Genomic DNA, 14877 nt, shown 5'->3' on the forward strand with positions numbered 1-14877 from the left:
GAAGCATCAGATTCCCCACTGCACCATCAAAAGGGGGGTGTGTGATGGCTGCCTTCTCCTGGGGGTGGTTTCAGGGGTGTGCAGCCAGCTGTGCAGCCAGGGGTGCCCAGGGTTGTCCTTCCAAGCGGGGTCCCTGCACCCCAGGGGCTGCGTGTTGGAGCAGTCTGGGTGAAGTCATCTTCCTGCTGAAAGAGCCAGCACAGGGCAGCTGAGACCAAAGCTGATGGACAGGTGAGATCTTCCGAAAAGCTCTTTGATGTCTCGTGTGAATTTCATCTGACACAACACCCCCATATGCGCTCCCGCCATGTTCCTATTTCCTTACTGCTGGAAGGCAGGACTGGCTCTACCAGAGCCCCCAGCAGAGCCCCCTCCTTCCAGTGACACCCTCAGCCTGCACCAACCAGAGCTCATGGAAGGCACCTGCCAAAGGTCTTCCTGAAACCAGAGAAGAGGCATTTCCAGGGTGTTCTGTGAGAAATGCATTAGGTTTCACTCAGAGAATTCTCCCCTAAATTGTCACTGTCTTTTCCCTTTTGGAAAGCCCCCCATAACAAGATGAAGCAAATGTCCAGTGGCAGCTCTGTAACCCACTTCCTCCTCCTGCCATTTGCAGACACGTGGGAGCTGCAGCTCTTGCAGGTCTGACTCTTCCTCGGCATCTACCTGGCTGTGCTCCTGGGCAATGAACTCATCATCCCCACCACAGCCTGCAACCAGCGCCTCCACACCCCATGTACTTCTTCCTCCTCGACCTGCCCCTGCTGGACCTGTGCTCCATGTCCACCACTGTCACTAAACCGATTGCCAGTTCCCTCTGGAACACCAGGGCCACCTTCTTCCTGGGATGCGCTGCCCAGGTCTTTTTCTTTCTCTCCTCAAACACAGACGAGTTTTATCTTCTCACCATCATGCCCTACAACCACTATGTGTCCATCTGCCAGCCCCTGCATGATGGGACCCTCCCGGGCAGCACAGCTGGTGTCCACAGTGGCAGCAGCTGCTTGCGCCAGAGGGTTTCCCAGTTCTTGGCTGCACACTGTGGGACTTTGTCACTTCCCTCTGCTAAGGCAATGCCCAAAGGACCAAAGCCGGGGGAGCAGAGTGGGTTCCTGTCCCCTCTCTGCCTGTTCTGGGACAGTTCTGCCACTGTCCAGAAGCTCTGGGAGAGCTTGGGAGCCCTTCCCTGAGGCCGTGTATGAGGAGATCGCTTACAGCTCAGCACGGAAGAAGCAGGAAAGGTTCAGTTGCCCGTGTTCGGTGAGTCCCCTCCATGGGGCACATCTGCCAGGTTTTTCCCCCTTACTCCCCCACCCATGGCTCACCCCCTGGGCTGGGGTCTGCGGGGAGAGCAGCAAGGTCCTGGGCCCAAGAGAGGAGCTTCGTCTCACCAGTTCTTCCTGTCCAAGACAGGGACATCCCCTCTCTGTGTGCTCCTGCATGCTGCATGACAGCTGAGGGTTGAGGGAAGATCCTGTCCCAGGGCAGCTCTGGGAGACCTTTTGAGACAGGGCTTGTCCCAGGGGAGCAGGGTGAGTCCTGAGCCCTCCTCCCACTCAGCCTTTTCTCTGTGGGTCTCCCCAGCAGTGAGCACAAGCTTGGTCACCAGAGCACATCCCGTAACATCTCCAGGTTCCTATTCAGAGAGGTCCCTGACTTCTAAGATTCTTTCAGACTGTAATTTGTGATTCTCTCTCCTTAACTGCTGGTGTTCCGGGGGACTTGTCTGTGGTATTTAACCCATGGCAAAGGTCATGCAAAGGATCTGCGTTTCTGGCTACACCCTTCAGAGAAGCCACCTGTGTGCACTGCAAAAAGGAGTGTTGAGGTGGGCTGTGTCCTTGGGGAAACCCCTGTTCCTGCCAGACACGCAGTCCTGGGAGAGAGCATGTAGGGAAGGGCTGTGCTGCATTCACAGGCCAGTGTTTAGCTCCAGTCAAGTGACATGATGCAGTCAGAGTTCTGTGCCTTGCTCACACTGTCCTCTCCCTTCGTCCTCACCTTGCAGGGTTTTGGCTGAGGCACGGACATGGAATGAAGACAGCCAGTCATCCTCAGCCATGCACACCCCTTCGCACTGCAGCTGAAGGCAAGAGACCAGCCCCTGGGGAGTGTTTTTTATTATTCCTAAGGGGAGGCAACTCCCATGTTGCCCCAGGCGAGCCCAGAGGGAGCCCTGCTCAGCCCCACTGTGACGTCAGAGCCGCCACTCTGGAGTCAGAACTGGGCAGCCATATAGCCTTGTGGGGCAGGGGAGGAGCCCACAGCTGCACGGGACTGTCGCCCCGGGCAGGGACACTCCTGTGGAAGGGCAGTGCGGAGCTGCTGCTGGAGCTGGTTTTGCCTGAGGAGCCCAGAGTGCTGAGGCTTAGGTGGAAGAGCTGAGCAGGGAGGCTGCCTTTGCCCAGAGATGTCAAGGAGAAAGGCACCACAGAAAAGAGGCCAAGGGAGCTTAAATGTCTCCTTTGAGAGCAAGACTGACCAACAGTCAGCAGGAGAGGCTGCAGGGCAGAGCCACTGCCAGGCGAGTAGGTACGAAGTCGGCTGCTCCTGCATGGGGCATCGGGTTAGGATGGTAGCTGGGATATGGCCTAATACAGCCAGAAGGTTATGGATCAGCATGGGGAAGCTGACAGATGCTTCTGCACAAGAGCCCTGTGCATTGCCAAGCCCCTTTCTGGTGAGCCTTGGCTGAAGGCATGGCTTGCTCTCCCAGCAGTGTGCAGCAGGGGCTTCCTTACGCTGTGAGGGTTGGAGCCCAGCTTTGCCCGGGAGAGGGGGGTCCCAGACGCTGGCACCTCAGGTTGGTCTCCTGGGACCTGACTGACTGACAGAGGGAGGCTGCATGGGGAGGAGAGGTCAGCACCAGGAAAGAGGTGGGGGATAGTGTTTGGGGGCAGCAGTCCGTGCCCCCTGTGCGAACAGCCACTGAGAGGAGCTGCTGAGAGGCATGTTGGGGCAGGGAACACGCAGGGAGGGGAAGAGAATCAGGCTGCGCTGTGGTGTCACCGAAAGTTAGTAGAATAAGACTCCTTAACACCAACCATAGAATAATAGAATAGTTAGGGTTGGAAAGGACCTTAAGATCATCTAGTTCCAGCCCCCCTGCCATGGGCAGGGACATCCTGCACTAAACCACGTCACCCAAGACTCCATTCAGCCTGGCCTCGGACATTGCCAGGGACGGAGCATTCACAACTTCCTTGGGCAACCCATTCCAGTGTCTCACCAACCTCACAGTAAAGAACTTCTTCCTTACATATAACCTAAACTTCCCCTCTTTAAGTTTTAACCTGTTACCCCTTGTCCTGTCACTACAGTCCCTAATGAGGAGTCCCTCCCCAGCATCCTTAGAGGCCCCCTTTAGGTACTGGAAGGCTGCTATGAGGTCTCCACGCAGCCTTCTCTTCTCCAGGCTGAACAGCCCCAACTTTCACAGCCTCTCTTCATACGGAAGGTGATCAAGCGCCCTTATCATCCTTGCGGCCCTCCTCTGGACTTGTTCCAACAGTTCCATGTCCTTTTTATGTTGAGGACACCAGAACTGCACACAATACTCCAAGTGAGGTCTCACAAGAGCAGTGGGGCAAGATCACCTCCTTCGACCTGCTGGTCACTCTCCTTTTGATGCAGGCTAAGGATACGGTTGGCTCTCTGGGCTGTGAGCACACGCTGCCGGCTCATGTTCAGTTTCTCATCAAATGTAGCATTAAGAAGCAGGCATTACATATTATGGCACCCGATGCATGGGGGAATTGCTCCACCAAGCATGCATGTCGATTCTCACAGGTTTCTTGCTTATGAGAATTCATCTCATACATATACGTTTATAATTCCCAGGAATCTTATGCATAATTTCTTCCCAGAATTAACTGACATAGGTTACTACCTATTAGAGCATACATGGTAACTCTCGGGTGGTCCTAGGGGTCGTTACTTCTTCTCTCTTCCCTTCCTCGGGTTATTCACAGGTCACACGGAGGATGATGAAGATGTGATACTTCATCTTTTTCTCACTGTAGCAATCCTCCACACCACAGTGTCAGATGTCCTTCTTGATTGCCTGCAAGAGCTGCTTATCTGTGAACCACATGTACATATTATAACATGTTTCCATGGTATGGATGGGCTACTTTTAGCTGAGTTTGCAAGCCTCAAGGCACTTAAACAATTGAGCATTGTAGGAGCGGTTTTAGATGTATTATCAGGGTGTGCTTCCAGTGGTGGAGACTGCTGCTGCTGCCACCAGCTTTTTCCTCTTCCTCCACTGCAGGCCTGTAAAGCAAAGGCTGGGGGAAAGAGAGAGGTGTCCCCTGGAAGCAGCCCAGCCGTGCTGTCCTCTCTTGCTGCAGCTGGAACATCTCTTGGGAGGCTTCCACAGACTTAGATCTGGCAAGGGCCTTGGCCCTCACAGCGTGAGCACTGCGAGCAATTGGCATCTTTTTTTTTTTTTTTTTCTCCCACAGGAGCCTTTTCACAGAGGTGGAGCTGGTGAAACACTTTTCTCAGTCCACTCGCAGCTCATCCGCTCCAGGGCCACCAAAGTGTCATAACAAGGCCACAGCACTTGCAAGTAAGCTCAGCACTGGTTCTTGCTGCGAAGTACTTGGGGTGGACTCAGAGAGCTGCACTGTGCCAGAAGTCTGGCAAAATGTCACAAGTGGCTGGAGAAATGCAGGCTGCCCTGCTCTTCACCCCAGAGAGGTGGTGCCTAGGACTCGGTGCTTGCCTCCCTGCAGAGAGCCAAAACGCTCTTGGCTGAGTATCCTGGAAAAGAGACCTCAAGAGAGAGGCCTAACGTTTCTCTGGTTTCTTTGCCTAGGGACGGTCTTCAGCCTTGTTTGCCATCCGGCAGGTACCCTTGCATCCCTGTGGAGATACCTGCTGATCGTGTGTATCTTCACTGTGTATGTACTACCCGTTTCTGCCGTTGGGCTTCTGGGGAGGCGGTAGCCTCATGCTGCAGGGGTCAGGGTGCAGGGAGGGAGGGGGTGAGAATTGGGCTGTGTTGCCAGCTGTGCTTCGAGCAGTGGGGACTGCTGCTGCTGTTGCCAACTTCCTCCTCATCCTGCACTGAAGGCTGCATCTTTGCTATAAAGCAAAGATGGGGAAAGGAATATGTACCAAGAGTTTCTGTGTTGGACACGGGGAGAAAGATGTCTGAGGGCCAGTGCAAGCAAAGGGGAGAGCAAGGCGTGTTCCTCAGCCAGCTTCCCACTCCCAGGAGCACAGCTCATGTTGTGGCCATTCTCAGGGAGAGCCAAGAGTAAAGCCCCTGGGCAGTCTCACTGCCACACAGTCGCCAGAGGCCCAGACTTTGGTCATGGTAGGACAAACTGCTGTGTAGCCAGACCCAGGGGTGCAGAGCCGGAAGTCTTGATTTGCTCAGCCTCTAGTTTCTGGGAGTAGTTCTTCTTTTGGGGAAGAGCTGCTGGCAGTTTTGAAAGGTGTGGACAGAAAGTGCTCCTCCTGGGTGCTTGCCTGGCAGCTGTGTGTCAGCAGCAGGCTTCCAAAACAGTGGCTTTCCTGCCTGGAAGTGGTAATCCAGCTGGTTTGCTCAAAACCTGGCTCATTGACAGACATAGGACACCCTCCTTTTTCAGGCAAAAGATGGCTGTGCACAAGAAGAGGTGCTTGAAATTCATTGTCTTCTTGCTTCCGGTGGTTCTTGGTGAGTTTGCGTGAGCAAACATTTGAGAGTTAACAGCCTGGTTGTGCTGGATGCCAGCTTCTCTTTTTGGCCCATATGTGTGGAACCCTGCATGGTCCAAGTGCTTCTGGAGTGCGTCCTTGGCGAGGACTTGCTTTTCAACTACCAGTAAGACTGGTAGCCTCCCAGCCATGCTGCTCCACTGGCCACAGGACCAAAGGGCTTGCTTAGTCTGCAAGCCTGCGAGAGAAGGGAGTACGTATTTCCAAGCCTGAACTGGGGGATACCCAGAGGGGCTGTGCAGGGTGACTGATACCCCTTCCTGATGCCTCTCCTGGCTGATGCAGCCTCGTCTCGGGGCTCACAGAAGCAGTAAGGGGATACGGGGAAGAGCTCTGGGTCGCCGAGCACACCTGAAGCTCATGGCTACACGATGCCCTGAAGCCTGTGGTGATGGCTTCCGCTCAGAGGCACATCGTCTCTCTGCACGCCAAGTTCTCCACCTCCTCAGCTTACTTGCTGCCCCATCCACAAGGCAACCAGGAGGAGACCACGGCACTGCAGGGATCACTAGCAACCCAGATCAAGTAACTGTCTCTTGGTGGTGTGAATTGCAGCTGGTGTTTACTGCGGGACCTCACTGCCAGTGTGGACAATGCGGGCAAAGGCACAGAGAGAGGTTGGTGACCCTTTGGGACAGGCAGCTCCTGCAAGGGAGCATTGCTGACAGTGGCTGGCTAAATCACGGGCTTTTCTGTGTCCACGCGGAGTGCCCCAAAGAAGCAGTAGCTCTTGCCGGGGCTTCCCAGGGAAGCCTCTCCTGGGAAGCCCCAGCAGCTCTGGTGGTGGATACTCTTAACAGAGCATTTTTCCCTTTCAGGATCTGACATGGGCATCCGCAGCAGAAACAAAGATGCTGAGGTAAGAGATGTTTCCTGAGCTGGAATTGGATCTGTGCAGAAGCATCAGCCAACCTGTCATGGTTTAAGCCCAGCCGGTAACTCAGAACCACGCAGCAGCTCGCTCACGCAGCCGCTGGCTCAATCCCCCTCTTCTCTCTCCACCCGCTCCCTGAGGGATGGGGAGAAGAATCGAAAGAATGTAACTCCCATGGGTTGAGATAAGAACAGTCCAGTAACTAAGGTATAACACAAACCACTGCTGCTACCAGCAGTAATGATAATGATAAAGGGAATAACAAGGGAAGAGAATACAACCGCTCACCATCCGCCGACCTGGTACCCAGCCTGACCAGAGCAGTGATCTAGCCCTTCCGGGTAACTGCCCCGTTTCTATACTCGGCATGACGTGCTGTGGTATGGAATACGCCTTTGGCTAGTTTGAGTCAGGTGTCCTGTCTCTGCTTCCTTCCGGCTTCCCCTCCTCCCTGGCAAAGCATGAGACTCAGAAAGTCGTTGGTCAGAGTAAACATTACTGAGCAGCAACTGAAAACATCGGTGTTATCAGTGCTGTTCCCAGGCTGAAAGTCAAAACCACAGCGCTGCACCAGCTACTAAGAAGGGGGAAAATGACTGCTACAGCCGAACCCAGGACAACCTTGTGCTACCTGCACCCATTTTTCTAACAGCCACGGCTCCCGTACTTCCCTCTGGCCATTGCCTTTCTTTCAGCCTGGGGAGGAAGGAAAGCATTTACAAAGCAGAAAGACCCTATGTCTCTGCTCCTTGCTGAGCTCAGACACTCCCAAGGGAATGGGCTGCTCTCTGACAACATCTGCTTTCCTGTTCCTGCAGGAACTTGCACACCCTTTTGACAGAGCAAACCCAAACGTTGCAGCTTCTGCTGGAGGAGGTGGCTCAGCTGGTGGCGGAGATAAGCAGTTTGAAGAAGGTAACCCTGCATTTTGGAGAAGAAGGCTTGGCTGGGCAGAAGCCCTGAGGAAGCACTACTGGGGATTAGTAGTGGGCTCAGCCTGCTGACCGCAGCAAGCCAGCCTTTGCCAGGGGATTGCTGGGTGAGCTTTGGCACTGCCCAGGCCCTTCTCTGGGCCCAGGTTAACTGGTGCTTCAGGCAGTGGGGGTCTTCCAACATCCTTCCCTTGGCACGGGCACCTGTGGCTGCTCTGGCTGGGCCCTGAGCAGCAGTGAGACCCAGACCCACTCCCATAGCCAGCCATCGTGGACATGGCCTGAGCATGGAAGGTGGGAACAAGGGACTGAGGACCCCATGGTCGTGGCCACAGATACTGTGCTCGTGGCTCACATCAGCCGCAGTCTCTCAGCTTACTGGACAAGGCTTGCCTTGTGTTTCTGACACTGACCCTTTGCCTTTCTGGGTGCTGGTAGCCATGCTGAACTGCCTGCTGATGTGCTTGTTTGTATCTTTCCCAGGAGAGGCAGGAGGTGAACCAGGCAGCGCTGGAGCTGGCTTCGGAAATCTACATGGGAAGATCTGACTGGGCCCTGAAAAGTTCTGGTATGGACACAGCAGCCCATTCTCCTTGCCACGCACTTGTCTGTAGCACTCCCCAAAGGAGGATGTCCTCCAGGTGCTGCTCTCCAAAGCAGGGGAGCTGAAAGCCGGGAAGCTTCCTGAGGTCCGAGAGCAAGTCTGTGGCAGTGGCTCTCTTGGATTCCCTCCTGGTCCCGCCTCTGCGCAGGTGCCTCTGGCACTGCCCCACACACATTCCAGGGCTGATGGAGGGGCTCCCTTCCTCATCAATGCATTTGGAAAGGGAACGGATGGGTCATCCTTTATTGCCCACACAGCAAGCCCTCAGCTTTGGTCTGCTGTCATTCATCAGCACCCTCAGACCTTCTACTTGTGGCGCTGAGAGGAGCAGACACCAGGCATATGGGTGCTGTCGTCCTGTGCAGCTAGGCACCCCTACCAGCATGGAGATGAGGAGAGAGAGGACTGAGAGACTGACAGCTGGAGCTGTCCAGCAGCATCAGAAAGAGGGTCAGATCACAGGGTCCTCCTAGTCCGTGGCCTCTTGCAGTCACCTGCTCTCCCTTCCTTACAGGTGCCACCATTGACATGCAGAGAACTTCGAAGACTTATGCCTGCAAAGAGAATTGGGTCTGCAGGGTTTTATGGTTCTTCCACACTCCCAACCCTCCTGATACGATTTTGGAGGTATTGTAGCAGAAATCACCAGTGCACGTTTCCTTCCTGCGAAGCTGGGGACTGACCTTAGGGGTTGTCCTCTCAGTCCAGTGGTAATGCTCAAGCCCACAGTGCTGATCTGTTGCCTGAAACCAAAGCTTGAACTCAGGGCTGGGCTTGACAGAAAGCAGTGGCTCCCCTCAGGAGGGGAACAGAGCTCAACTGCTGCATCTTGCCCACAGTCCTCAGTCACAGCTGGGTGAATGACTTTCTCCCTGGTGACCTCAGTTCCATGCTCACCCCTAACAGTTCCTTTTCAGGGTGTGAGGCAGGGGGTCCTCTGCAGAGCCACTGGGCAGAGAGGTGTATCTGTAAGGCCCTGACTAGGGTGGCTTAGTAACAGGTATTCCCCTCTTTCCATAATACTGAGAGGCTGCTGCTTTTGTCTATTTCCTCACACGTGCCTCATTTTCAAGCTGGAATAGACCCCACAGACACACCAGCACCTGTGCTTCAGGCTACATGAGCAGCTGTGTTGAACCGAACATGGGCTCACGTTTCATTGCTCTCACATTCTGATTGCAGCCGGATATTTCCCCAGGAAACTGCTGGCCTTTACAAGGGCAGCAGGGCCAGGTGGTCATCAGGTTGCCAGCAGCAGCCCGTCTGACTGCTGTCAGTGTGCAGCACATCTACAAAGAGGTCTCTCCATCTGGGACCGTCACCAGTGCCCCCCGAGACATCGCTGTCTTTGTAAGTCTCTGCTGGGTGCTTCTGGCTGGCATGTGGCCCTGGGGGAAAGTGTGACTGGAACTTGCTTGCTTTGTGCCTCCTTGGAGGTTCGTGTCCTGCTTTCTCCTAAGCCCTGCAGTGCATTTGCAGGATACTTCAGGGGCTCTACAGGGTCCATCCCTCTCAAGACTCATTCTGGTGAGAGCACCTCAGAGTTCTTGAATAAAACACAAGGTGGAGACAGTGCTCAACTACTGCTAGAGCCCTGGGAGAGGCTGAGTAGATAACAGTCCGTGCAGTATGTGCTGATCCGGCACACACAAACATCCTCTTTGTTGGGACAAGTCTGAGCTTCTCTCCTTCCTCCTTGTGCTTTTCCCTCGAGGGAGTGCATGCAGACAGAGAAGAGGAAACTCTCCTTGGGATGTTCACGTACAACGTGGCAAAAGAGGCCCTTCAAACCTTCCTTCTGAAGGTACGGTCCGTGCACGAGGGCAAGATGGCCAGGAGAAAACCAGGAGTGCCCGCAAGGCCGTGGCAGGAAGAGCGTGAATGCTCCCTCCCCTGGCACAGGGACCCAGACCACTGCCGACGAGGCCTGGTGGAGTTGGGAGGACTGAGCAGCATGCGGTGGTGGTAGCAGCAACGGTTTTGCAAGGGCAGGGTTGTTCCTGTGGGAGCTTAAGTCCTGACAGACCCCTGGCTGCAGCTGCTGCCTTCGGCATAGCCAGCTGCGCACATGGCCTCTCCACCAAAGCAACATCTTCGTGCCAAGAGAAACAGGGATACCTGGTGGGGAAAGCTGCTGGGCAGCATTGTCCCTCCACCCTGTGGCCTGCTGACAGGCTGGACAGTGTTCTTTCCTCCCAGCACAACACGTCCCTTTTCTCCTGATGCCCTCACATCTGCCAGGAGGAAAGCAGGCAGAGAGCATAGCGGGAGCTTAATGGGGTTTCACACCGTCTCACGCATAGGAGGACCTCCCCAGCCTCTCTGTCAGCACAGAGCAAGCTGCCGAGGGAAAGGGGAAAAGGGAAGGGAGGCACAGTCCGCAGCAGGCCAGGTTGCAGAGGGTGCCTTCTCCCTTCCCATGCCTTCAGTCTCTGCAGGAGCCCCGGTACCAGCAGTGAGCCTCAGATGCCTACAGCCACTCCTACCCACTTTTGGAAGCCTGTTCCTGAGCAGGAGCAGGAGCAGGAGCAGGAGCAGGAGCAGGAGCAGGAGCAGGAGCAGGGCAGGCAGGGGGAGGAACCTCAATGGCACTGTCACACTTAACGCCTCAAGTTTTCTTGTCACTCTCTTCACAGAACACACAGAGAGCCTTTTCACACATCAAACTTACTGTGAAGAGCAACTGGGGAAACCCAGCCTACACCTGCATTTATCGAGTGCAGGTTCATGGAAAGATGGCAGAACCAGAAAACCTCAACTGAAACCAGAGATGAAAAAGAACACAAATAAATAAAAGGAATGGGGGAGGAGTGATAAATGGTTTGTCAGATCAGAGTGGTGTAGAAGATCTGTCTCCAAAGCGGGGTGTTCAAGAAGGTCCACTGGGGGGATGGGTAGGAGCACCTGCTGACGTGGCTACAGGGCAGACTGCAAGCAGCGGATGTGGGTCACCAACAGTCCTTGGGACAGCTCCTTGGGGCTGCCAGGGGCTTGTGAGCTCCCCCTTTTAGTTTCCCAGTAGCGGGCCTGGAGAAGCATCAGATTCCCCACTGCACCATCAAAAGGGGGGTGTGTGATGGCTGCCTTCTCCTGGGGGTGGTTTCAGGGGTGTGCAGCCAGCTGTGCAGCCAGGGGTGCCCAGGGTTGTCCTTCCAAGCGGGGTCCCTGCACCCCAGGGGCTGCGTGTTGGAGCAGTCTGGGTGAAGTCATCTTCCTGCTGAAAGAGCCAGCACAGGGCAGCTGAGACCAAAGCTGATGGACAGGTGAGATCTTCCGAAAAGCTCTTTGATGTCTCGTGTGAATTTCATCTGACACAACACCCCCATATGCGCTCCCGCCATGTTCCTATTTCCTTACTGCTGGAAGGCAGGACTGGCTCTACCAGAGCCCCCAGCAGAGCCCCCTCCTTCCAGTGACACCCTCAGCCTGCACCAACCAGAGCTCATGGAAGGCACCTGCCAAAGGTCTTCCTGAAACCAGAGAAGAGGCATTTCCAGGGTGTTCTGTGAGAAATGCATTAGGTTTCACTCAGAGAATTCTCCCCTAAATTGTCACTGTCTTTTCCCTTTTGGAAATCCCCCCATAACAAGATGAAGCAAATGTCCAGTGGCAGCTCTGTAACCCACTTCCTCCTCCTGCCATTTGCAGACACGTGGGAGCTGCAGCTCTTGCAGGTCTGACTCTTCCTCGGCATCTACCTGGCTGTGCTCCTGAGCAATGAACTCATCATCCCCACCACAGCCTGCAACCAGCGCCTCCACACCCCATGTACTTCTTCCTCCTCGACCTGCCCCTGCTGGACCTGTGCTCCATGTCCACCACTGTCACTAAACCGATTGCCAGTTCCCTCTGGAACACCAGGGCCACCTTCTTCCTGGGATGCGCTGCCCAGGTCTTTTTCTTTCTCTCCTCAAACACAGACGAGTTTTATCTTCTCACCATCATGCCCTACAACCACTATGTGTCCATCTGCCAGCCCCTGCATGATGGGACCCTCCCGGGCAGCACAGCTGGTGTCCACAGTGGCAGCAGCTGCTTGCGCCAGAGGGTTTCCCAGTTCTTGGCTGCACACTGTGGGACTTTGTCACTTCCCTCTGCTAAGGCAATGCCCAAAGGACCAAAGCCGGGGGAGCAGAGTGGGTTCCTGTCCCCTCTCTGCCTGTTCTGGGACAGTTCTGCCACTGTCCAGAAGCTCTGGGAGAGCTTGGGAGCCCTTCCCTGAGGCCGTGTATGAGGAGATCGCTTACAGCTCAGCACGGAAGAAGCAGGAAAGGTTCAGTTGCCCGTGTTCGGTGAGTCCCCTCCATGGGGCACATCTGCCAGGTTTTTCCCCCTTACTCCCCCACCCATGGCTCACCCCCTGGGCTGGGGTCTGCGGGGAGAGCAGCAAGGTCCTGGGCCCAAGAGAGGAGCTTCGTCTCACCAGTTCTTCCTGTCCAAGACAGGGACATCCCCTCTCTGTGTGCTCCTGCATGCTGCATGACAGCTGAGGGTTGAGGGAAGATCCTGTCCCAGGGCAGCTCTGGGAGACCTTTTGAGACAGGGCTTGTCCCAGGGGAGCAGGGTGAGTCCTGAGCCCTCCTCCCACTCAGCCTTTTCTCTGTGGGTCTCCCCAGCAGTGAGCACAAGCTTGGTCACCAGAGCACATCCCGTAACATCTCCAGGTTCCTATTCAGAGAGGTCCCTGACTTCTAAGATTCTTTCAGACTGTAATTTGTGATTCTCTCTCCTTAACTGCTGGTGTTCCGGGGGACTTGTCTGTGGTATTTAACCCATGGCAAAGGTCATGCAAAGGATCTGCGTTTCTGGCTACACCCTTCAGAGAAGCCACCTGTGTGCACTGCAAAAAGGAGTGTTGAGGTGGGCTGTGTCCTTGGGGAAACCCCTGTTCCTGCCAGACACGCAGTCCTGGGAGAGAGCATGTAGGGAAGGGCTGTGCTGCATTCACAGGCCAGTGTTTAGCTCCAGTCAAGTGACATGATGCAGTCAGAGTTCTGTGCCTTGCTCACACTGTCCTCTCCCTTCGTCCTCACCTTGCAGGGTTTTGGCTGAGGCACGGACATGGAATGAAGACAGCCAGTCATCCTCAGCCATGCACACCCCTTCGCACTGCAGCTGAAGGCAAGAGACCAGCCCCTGGGGAGTGTTTTTTATTATTCCTAAGGGGAGGCAACTCCCATGTTGCCCCAGGCGAGCCCAGAGGGAGCCCTGCTCAGCCCCACTGTGACGTCAGAGCCGCCACTCTGGAGTCAGAACTGGGCAGCCATATAGCCTTGTGGGGCAGGGGAGGAGCCCACAGCTGCACGGGACTGTCGCCCCGGGCAGGGACACTCCTGTGGAAGGGCAGTGCGGAGCTGCTGCTGGAGCTGGTTTTGCCTGAGGAGCCCAGAGTGCTGAGGCTTAGGTGGAAGAGCTGAGCAGGGAGGCTGCCTTTGCCCAGAGATGTCAAGGAGAAAGGCACCACAGAAAAGAGGCCAAGGGAGCTTAAATGTCTCCTTTGAGAGCAAGACTGACCAACAGTCAGCAGGAGAGGCTGCAGGGCAGAGCCACTGCCAGGCGAGTAGGTACGAAGTCGGCTGCTCCTGCATGGGGCATCGGGTTAGGATGGTAGCTGGGATATGGCCTAATACAGCCAGAAGGTTATGGATCAGCATGGGGAAGCTGACAGATGCTTCTGCACAAGAGCCCTGTGCATTGCCAAGCCCCTTTCTGGTGAGCCTTGGCTGAAGGCATGGCTTGCTCTCCCAGCCAAAAGGCAGTGTGCAGCAGGGGCTTCCTTACGCTGTGAGGGTTGGAGCCCAGCTTTGCCCGGGAGAGGGGGGTCCCAGACGCTGGCACCTCAGGTTGGTCTCCTGGGACCTGACTGACTGACAGAGGGAGGCTGCATGGGGAGGAGAGGTCAGCACCAGGAAAGAGGTGGGGGATAGTGTTTGGGGGCAGCAGTCCGTGCCCCCTGTGCGAACAGCCACTGAGAGGAGCTGCTGAGAGGCATGTTGGGGCAGGGAACACGCAGGGAGGGGAAGAGAATCAGGCTGCGCTGTGGTGTCACCGAAAGTTGGTAGAATAAGACTCCTTAACACCAACCATAGAATAATAGAATAGTTAGGGTTGGAAAGGACCTTAAGATCATCTAGTTCCAGCCCCCCTGCCATGGGCAGGGACATCCTGCACTAAACCACGTCACCCAAGACTCCATTCAGCCTGGCCTCGGACATTGCCAGGGACGGAGCATTCACAACTTCCTTGGGCAACCCATTCCAGTGTCTCACCAACCTCACAGTAAAGAACTTCTTCCTTACATATAACCTAAACTTCCCCTCTTTAAGTTTTAACCTGTTACCCCTTGTCCTGTCACTACAGTCCCTAATGAGGAGTCCCTCCCCAGCATCCTTAGAGGCCCCCTTTAGGTACTGGAAGGCTGCTATGAGGTCTCCACGCAGCCTTCTCTTCTCCAGGCTGAACAGCCCCAACTTTCACAGCCTCTCTTCATACGGAAGGTGATCAAGCGCCCTTATCATCCTTGCGGCCCTCCTCTGGACTTGTTCCAACAGTTCCATGTCCTTTTTATGTTGAGGACACCAGAACTGCACACAATACTCCAAGTGAGGTCTCACAAGAGCAGTGGGGCAAGATCACCTCCTTCGACCTGCTGGTCACTCTCCTTTTGATGCAGGCTAAGGATACGGTTGGCTCTCTGGGCTATGAGCACACGCTGCCGGCTCATGTTCAGTTTCTCATCAAATGTAGCATTAAGA

The 14877-nt window shown here is 55.1% G+C and overlaps 1 protein-coding gene across 5 annotated transcripts; it reads left to right on the forward strand.

Annotated features, from left to right (window-relative positions):
- Positions 1–101: 101 nt before the first annotated feature.
- LOC136022472 (sperm-associated antigen 4 protein-like) lies at positions 102–10921 on the forward strand. 5 transcript variants are annotated; one of them, XM_065695773.1, is made up of 13 exons: positions 1069–1260; positions 2009–2532; positions 4467–4573; positions 4823–4907; positions 5604–5671; positions 6268–6329; positions 6531–6571; positions 7405–7501; positions 8002–8086; positions 8637–8749; positions 9305–9472; positions 9837–9926; positions 10759–10921. In XM_065695773.1, the coding sequence occupies exons 2-13, from the start codon at positions 2411–2413 to the stop codon at positions 10882–10884; spliced, it is 1164 nt and encodes a 387-aa protein (XP_065551845.1). In that variant the 5' UTR covers positions 1069–1260; positions 2009–2410; the 3' UTR covers positions 10885–10921. The 5 variants fall into 5 exon arrangements, with proteins under 5 accessions (XP_065551849.1, XP_065551848.1, XP_065551847.1 ...); XM_065695777.1 differs by lacking the exons at positions 1069–1260; positions 2009–2532 and adding an exon at positions 102–231; XM_065695776.1 differs by lacking the exon at positions 9837–9926 and having other exon boundaries at positions 1061–1260.
- Positions 10922–14877: the final 3956 nt, after the last annotated feature.

The sequence above is a fragment of the Lathamus discolor genome, chromosome 15 (assembly GCF_037157495.1).
Source record: "Lathamus discolor isolate bLatDis1 chromosome 15, bLatDis1.hap1, whole genome shotgun sequence".
In the NCBI taxonomy this organism is placed as follows: Eukaryota; Metazoa; Chordata; class Aves; order Psittaciformes; family Psittacidae; genus Lathamus; species Lathamus discolor.